We start from the raw sequence: 8,219 nt of genomic DNA, 5'->3' as shown, positions 1-8,219 counted from the left end.
GATGCTCAGATAGTTAAGTATAAAAAATAAGCTAAAAAACTATGTCAAAACCCCAATTTCACTGGCCTGATTATATACGTTAATATTTACAGAATTAGAAATTAAATCAAGTTTCTCTCACACTAAAGAATAAATAAATAAATAATTGCAGCCTGAATGAGTTAACCCTGGGCCAAGAACAGATGACTGCATCAGGAACCAGGCATTACTCTGTGTTACAACAAAAACAGTTTATTTGTGATCCTTGTTTTATACTCTATACATCCTTCACAAATTTAATTTTACATAATCTGAGACTTCATTTAAAACAAACTTTGAGCGGCTAGTTTTTCCCCTAGAACAGAAGGGCTGGTATAAGTTATTATCGGAAAATGAGGTAACGTTTCACAGAACTAGGTTTTTTTGCTGGGGATGAGGGAATGGAAGGTTTATGTGTATTTTTTTTCAAGTTTTAGAGAACTAAATTTGCATTTGTTAAAATCAAAAAATCAAAAGTAGGAAAAGATATTCTTTACAAATCATTTTTGCGCAAGTTATATGTTCAAAGGAAACCGGATAAAAAGGCTTGTTCTCTCTTCTAATATTCGGGACTGGACTGGATTGTTGCTCAATCAATAGGAATTAGCTTCAGCCATTTGCTAAAAGAATGAGTAGTGGGGAACTGGATAGGTTGGGAATTTCATAACGGGCAACAGAACCATTCTCTTGGGTAAACCTACAGAGAGAAGAAACGAAGAGGACTCCAAATGAGTTTAACAATCCAAAAATCAGCTTTAAAAGTCTTAACAGTAATATTATTAACCTTTTCCAGATTAGTCAGTCAATGCACTTCGTTTCAGAAGAGGCTGAGCAACTGGCATCACCAATTATTCTTTAGTTATGTATGAATATTTGCCCAACAATGATTGCTTTGGAAAGGCTCTAATCCACCCCCTTTCTCTCCCCTCCCCTCAAAAGTGATCTTACTATGAATAACCAAAGACCAGGGATAGTACTGTTGGGTTGTAATTCTGAAATCATTTTCAAAATACAAATGGTTTTTCCTTAAAAGTTTGGTGGTACGCATTTTATAGGACCAAACTAAATTGTGGAAGTCAAACACAAATCTGCTCTCTGGAGATTAGACAACTGGGAAGAATGATGAAATAAAGCCCCCAATAGAATTCTTAACACAAAGGAGGGCAATATAATGATAATATTGACATGGCAAATCTGGAAAGATTAATGGCTTGAATTTCATAACTAAATCAGTTCTTGTGGCCTCGCAAACTTCTGCATACTCAGATAGGGTTTGAAAATCGGCTCCCTATTTCTGTACGCTCATATTTAACCTATATAGAAATCACAAAGCAGCAACAGCAGGTATTTCAGAGCACCAGATGATCAGAGGAACGTTTCCCAACATGCAACAGCTTTACAAAGGCCAAAAGACATGTTTCCCTTACAGCCAAAAGAAAGCGCCATTTAAGTAGTTTTGCATCACAAGAACATTTCTTTAAAAAAAATTCTTTATGTGGAAAAATGGGGGCATTTAATATCACACATTTTTGAAGTCAGTTATATGGGACAAAGGATGGGAACATTTGCAAGTCAGGCTCTATGTGGACAGAAGCAAAGTATTAACAGAGGACAGAGAATAGTGATTAGGTAAAAGAGCAATGGAGGAACAGAGGAATGTAGTTTGGACACAGGATGGTACTGGTATTAAATAAGGTTTGTGCGATCCTTATAGTAAGTGGCCATCATTCTGTCTGTATTTATATGGCTGGATTAAGAATACAACAATCTAGATTTAAGGCTCTACCACTTAGCACACACACGGCCCAGTTACTTACCCTCGCTAAAACTCAGTTTGTTCATCTGTAAAAAGGAGTAAAATTACTTCCCCTGATTTTCCAAGGGTATTACAAGGATCAAATGAGAATGAATATATTTACTGAATATATATTGAAACTTTCTGTACTCATTAATTACTAATTCTAATTTTCAGCAGAGAATTAAAAAACAGAAGAAATTTAAAAACCAGACAATAAGAGATTCAAAATTTTAAGCTAAGAGAAATACAGAAAAATTCACAAAAAATTTCACAAACTTAGCATATTAATTTCTATATCCTGTATTCATTTATCTATGGTTATAATTTGTTCTGCCCTTGGATTAGCAATATGCTATGAGGCAAAGGAAAAACTTCAAAAAAATACTTATTACAGACTCTAATTTGGCAGGGAATAGGAATAGAAACAGGAACCCTTAAAATAAAACACAACACAGGGCTCAACAAATAATATACCCAATAAAAGTTTATCAAAATGAATTGCTGAATCTCAAAATTTTCATTAGAGTTCTAGGAGAACCAAAAACAATCTACATGAAGAGTTTTACATACTTTATCTCAGCTGATCCTTTTTAAAACTCCATGAGATAATAATTCACTTTTCTATTAACAATATTATCCTCACAACTACATTTTTAAAGTTTGTAATTTTATTTCTATTGAAATTACCAATTTACAGATGACAAAATTGAGCTAGTCATAAAACAAGTGCTAGAACCAGAACTCAAACCCCACATCTTCTGACTCTTAAGACTTTATATCATAGTATACATAATTATTATTCCTATTTTATAGATCTGCCTCAAGACTATATACAACAACGATGACTCAAAATCAGGGGTTTTTTTTTTTACTCTATACTGTGTGGAAAAATGGCACTTGACTGAAGAAACAACTAAAACTCATTTTGACTTTACTTAAATATACTATATATAGATGCAAGTCTTTCATTTTATTGGAAATAAAACAGGATCAAGAAAGGTTTCCATTTGACAGGTGATTCAAGTTAAAAATTATTCGAATGTTATGTGCAATGAAAACGTATAAAGGGACTAATTGGAAGGGCATTACCTAATGTGAGTTCTGGAAGATCCTATCAGATTATTTCTTGTTATCCTAAATACAGTTCACACACCACACACACACACACACACACACACACACACACACACACACACACACAACACACACCAAAAAACCTTATTTCCAAAAACTTGGAACCCAAGTCAGGGCAAGTATGTGTGACCATATTACTGACTCCAAAACGTTCTGCCTCCATTACCACATAAAACTCATTCAAAGTTACCAAAAGAGCCAGGTAGGAAAACCATGATTGCCTATTGTAATCTTTCTACTGCTTACTCAGTGGTGATAGAAGATTCCATCCAGTCAACTGAAATCTTCCCTAGAACTGCCAGGTTCTCTTTATTAGTCACTCAGTGGGATTGTGGAGAGCTAGAAAGGACCTTAAAAATCAATGAGTCTAATTGCCTCATTTGAAAGAGGAGCAAACTGAAGCCCAGAAAGCAAAAATTGACTTGCCCAGTGTCAAGAGCATGATTTTATTAGAGCCAGATTTCAAATTTGGATGTTTTGGTTTCCAAGACAAAATGAATTCCATTACACTATATTGTCATCCTATCTCTAGCCCTTTAATTTATACTGGAATTTAACTCCCAGTTTATATTCTGGAGCAATGAATTCTTCAAGTAAGTGAAGTAAATAGATAGTTGTTTTGGCCTTTTAGTATTTATTGCATGCCCTTAATTCATTATCATTAAAGTTCAATTATAGCTAATTAATGTTACCTACAACTGAGAGCAGTCTATACAATTTGCACACCCCCAAAATATCAATCAGATAATGCTTGTGGCCCTTAGGCTGTCTTTGAATGAAGTATAAATTGGCTGTAAGGAGAACTCTTTAAAATAGTCAAATTCAATATGGTAAGAAAACAGGCAGTTAGACAAGCAGTCCTTCAACAACCAGGGAAAGCAACAAAGGAAGGAAGCTACTCCAACCAAACCAAGAACCACAAGGTTATGGCACTGTTCTGAGTGAATTTTAGTGTAGTCACCATACTAATTGAGTTCCTTAGGGTCCCTCTAGTTAATTGATACAAACCCTGAAATCAAACTGGAGTTTGGACTGCTGGGATAGAGTCAGGAATGGCAGAGGTCAGTAAGAGGTTGTACATACCATAGGCTGGAGCAGCTGTGCTATAGCCATAGGGTGTGCCGTAACCTAGAGCAAATAATGAGAGAAGAGATCAAAGCTTAAAAAATCAAAACCAACGTCTGCACTAAAGACTCATACAAATGGGCTAGCATATTAACTAAAACACAGAATAATTACTTAGCATTATAATGATTCTTAGAAGTGGAAGTATCTTTAAAACATGCCAGAACTAGAAGGTACCTTAATAGTAATGATTCTCACTCTTATAATTCTATACAGGTTACAAATCAATTGCTTGACCACACATCTAGGAAGGAGAAGGAGCAATGATAATTCCACCCATTTAAGTAATTGGGGAAATAAGAGTCAAGAGAACATAAGTGCACATAGGCAATGGTAAACAGTTAAGTAAAACAAGCTTTAGATCTAGAGCCAGAAGACTCTAGTATGAGCCCTAACTTGCTCTGACATTTATTAGCTCTCTAAGGTCATAACAATCATATCCCATATCTCTAAACTTAAGCTTTTTCACCTATTAAAAAATGACGGTGTTGAACTACACAATACAATTTAGAACCAGAAGGGAACTTACAGATCCTAAATTCTAGCCCAACCATGTCATTTTACAGATAAGAAACATGAAGACCAGAGAGGTTTAATTATCTGCCAAAGAAGCAGAGTCAGAAATGAAATCCCATATGGTCTTATGACTCAAATTCAATTTTCCCTTCCATCATACTGTTCTCCCGCTCTTAAAATACTAATGGTCCAAAACATGCAGCAACTGCGACAGAACTATATTATATCCCAAGTCTTCTTACTCCTTACAGGACTCCTTTCACCATGCTAAAATCTTTTTAGAAGTCAAGATTAGCAATATTAATTGTAGAAGTAATTGTATAACTAATTTAAGCAAATCTGGGCTTAAGAAAACCGATATTCACTTGTAAGCATCTGTGAAAGACAACAGGCAACAAGTACACCACGGATACAAGCAAAGGAAAAATGAATTATTCAGTGACTATAAATCCAAGGAAAGGAAAAAATAAGAATTTTAAATAATATTTATAAAATATATTTAGTCATGGATTTATTAGAAATGATAAAACAACATCAAAAAGGATTACTAGAGACTGAGAGAGGGGAACAAGGGAGATCACTTAATACAATCTCATTTTTACAGATGAGAAAGTAAGGTTAAGAGAGGAATTAATTTATCCAAGCTCACATAAGTATTATAATACTAGTACTAAACGGCAGACAAAATTACTTCCTCAAGGTCACATCAATGACTGGTACTACTAACTTGGGCTTCTCACTTCAAGCCACAACTTTTGCCTCTACACCACACTCTTGTATTTCCTAATCTTATAAAAAGGGAAAAGCACAAAAGGAAACTACAGATTTAAGCGTCAGTAGACCTGAATATGAATCATACCCTTCACTTAATGACCATGGGGGAAGTCACTTCAAAGTTTGGGGAAAAGGTTCATCTATAAAATATCAGTAACAATATTAAGATAGTTGTGGAAATCAAGTGAATCATATGTTAGAATGGTTTGTAACAAAAAAGTATTAAATAAATTTATTATTAGAAGGGACAAGTCAGGGGTCAGAGCCAAGATGGCATTGTGAAGGCAGCATTTCCCAGGAACTCCTTCCCCCCAAATGCAAAAAAAAAAAACAAAGGATGACTCTAGCCAAAATTTAGAGGGAAAGAACCCACAGAAAGACTGATACATTTTCCCAGTCCAAGATAACTTAGAAGTTCCATGTAAAAAGGTGTGTTTCACCAGGACCAGGGGCTGGAAAAAAAAAAAGCTGCAGCTCAGCCCAGTGCATCCCAGAGATCACCGGCAACAGATTGAAGGGGTGGTGAGAGAACTCTGCTGCACCTGGGTGAGTGTGGAGTGAGAACTGGCCGCAGAATCTGCAGCGAGGATCTGGAGAAAGCAGCCTGTACCCCCAGAGACAGTATAGCCCTAGGGCAGAGGGAAGTGGGGGGAGCACCTACATATCAAAGCACAGGTAAGAGAGCTTAAGACCTTGGAGGAATAAAGGTCCCAGTGGAATGTCCCCCCCCCAAAAAAAAACAACCTCAAAGCCTTGGAGTGCTGTAAATTAGTCTTGGGCTGAGGAAATGAGTAACAACAGAAAAAGAAGAATCTGACCATAGAGAATTACTTTAGTTCCATGGAAGATCAAAATACATACTCAGATGATGACAAAATCGAAGCTTCCCCATCCAAAACCTCCAAGAGAAATAGAAAATGGGCTCAGAGTGTGGACGAGCTCAAAAAAGACTTTGAAAAGCAATTAAGGGAGGTGGAGGAAAAATTGGGAGGAGAAATGAGAGCAATGCAGAAAAATCATGAAAACCAAATAAAAAGCTTGGTGAAAGCTTACTGAATATATTAAAAACCAGTTTAGGCCCAATGGAAAAAGCAAAACAAAAGGCAAATGAGGAGAAGAATGCCTTAAAAAGCAGAACTGGCCAGCTGGAAAAGGAGATAAAAAAGCTCTCTGAAGAAAATAACTCCTTCAAATGCAGAATGGAACTAGAAGAAGTTGATGACTTTGCAAGAAATCAGGAAGAAATAAAACTCTGCCAAAAAAGCCAAAAATTAGAAGAAAATGTGAAATATCTCATTGGAAAAAGAACTAACCTCAAAAACAGATCCAGAAGAAATAATTTAAAAATTACTGAGCTATCTGAAAGCCACAACCAGGAGAAGAGCCTAGACTTCATTTTTCAAGAACTAATACAGCAAAATTGCTCTGAGATCCTAGAAACTGAGGGTAAAATAGAAATCAAGAGAATTCACCAGTTACCTCCTGAAAGAGATCCCAAAAGAAAAACTTCCAGGAATTACAGCCAAATTCCAAAACTCCCAAATCAAACTAAAAATTCCAAAAGCTGCCAGAAAGGGGGAATGGGGGGGGGGGGGAATATGTGATAGAAGAGAGGAAAGATCAGGGGAGAGGGTACTCAGATTCAACACACTTTTGGACAGGGCCAGGATGAAAGGAGAGAGAGAATAGAATGAGAGTGGGGAGAAATAGAGTGGAGGTACAGCTAGTAATAGCAACTGAGAGAAAAATATTGAAGCAACTTCTCTAGTGGACTTATGATAAAGAAAGCTTATGATAAAGAAAGCAACTCACCCAGAGACAGAGCCATTGAAATCTGAACACAGACTGAAGTATAATTTTTTTTCTCTCTCTCTCTATTCTTGAAGTTTCTCATCTACTGGGGGGTGGGTTATGTTTACTCTTATAAGATATTCAATGTATGGCATGGAAACAATATAGAGACTATCAGACAGTCTTCTGTGGGGGGGGTAAAAACTAAAGAATTCAGAGGCTTGCAAAAAAAATGATGGATACATATTACTACTGTATATAATTGGAAAACAAGTAAAATGTTAAAATATTTTTTAAAAAAGGAAGGAACAACTCTTCATCATTATTCAAATAATGAACAGGAATGGAAAACATGAGACAAAATTAAGTCAAAATAAACAAAATAACTTCAGCCAAAGTCTAGTATCAATGTTTCACACATTGATCAATCACTATGTAGTATTTTCAACTCTATCAGCAAGTCATCAATGAAGATATTACTCAAAATAAGCCAGCTTTCATAATGAAGCTCTTAAAAATTTAAAAGAGCAAAATACAGAACTGAGCTACAGGAAAATATGGCAAATTTTTCTAAGGATTTGAGAGACTACTCGACTGTGTAATATTATATTTAATTGCAGTGACCACAATTTTAAGAATGACACTGACAAGTTAAAATTTCTGGAAAGGAAAGCAACTAGGATGGTAAAGGGACAATGTATAGCATTTTGAAGGTTGAGATAATGAAATCAGCAATGAACTTGGGAGTTAAAAGAGCTGGGTTCAAGTCCCATTTCTAGTATTTTTAGTCATAATCTGAGTGTCAGTTTCTTTGTATGTAGAATCAGTATTTAGTACTTACTTCATAAAGTTATTGTTAGCAAAACAACCTAGAATATCAGAGAAAACTAAATGCTACAATCATCAATGCAAAAAACTGGAGAAAAATATTGGGGGATAAATGGAAGGAAATTATTACTATCTTCAAAGAATTTGAAGGGCTATACTGGAGAGCAGTATAGAAAAGTTTAAGAGAAGCAGATTTAAAAAGAAAAAAACAAAATCAGAGAATATTAGAGCCAGA

General features: G+C 35.5%; 1 protein-coding gene across 10 annotated transcripts in view; it reads right to left on the bottom strand.

Moving 5' to 3' along the window:
• Positions 1-215: 215 nt before the first annotated feature.
• The window catches only part of STRBP (spermatid perinuclear RNA binding protein), a 143,371-nt gene continuing 135,367 nt past the window's right edge, over positions 216-8,219 (bottom strand). For all 10 annotated transcript variants that reach the window (XM_074211629.1, XM_074211622.1, XM_074211625.1 and 7 more), the window contains 2 exons: positions 4,034-4,078; positions 216-715 (listed from right to left, as the gene is read on the bottom strand). In XM_074211629.1, coding sequence (XP_074067730.1) covers positions 639-715; positions 4,034-4,078 — 122 coding nt within the window. In that variant the 3' untranslated portion in view covers positions 216-638. The remainder of the gene's footprint in view (positions 716-4,033; positions 4,079-8,219) is intronic.

Source organism: Macrotis lagotis, chromosome 1 (genome assembly GCF_037893015.1).
Source record: "Macrotis lagotis isolate mMagLag1 chromosome 1, bilby.v1.9.chrom.fasta, whole genome shotgun sequence".
Taxonomy (NCBI): domain Eukaryota; kingdom Metazoa; phylum Chordata; class Mammalia; order Peramelemorphia; family Peramelidae; genus Macrotis; species Macrotis lagotis.
Note: the sequence above shows the minus strand (reverse complement) of the source record. Positions and strands in the feature narration are given on the sequence as shown.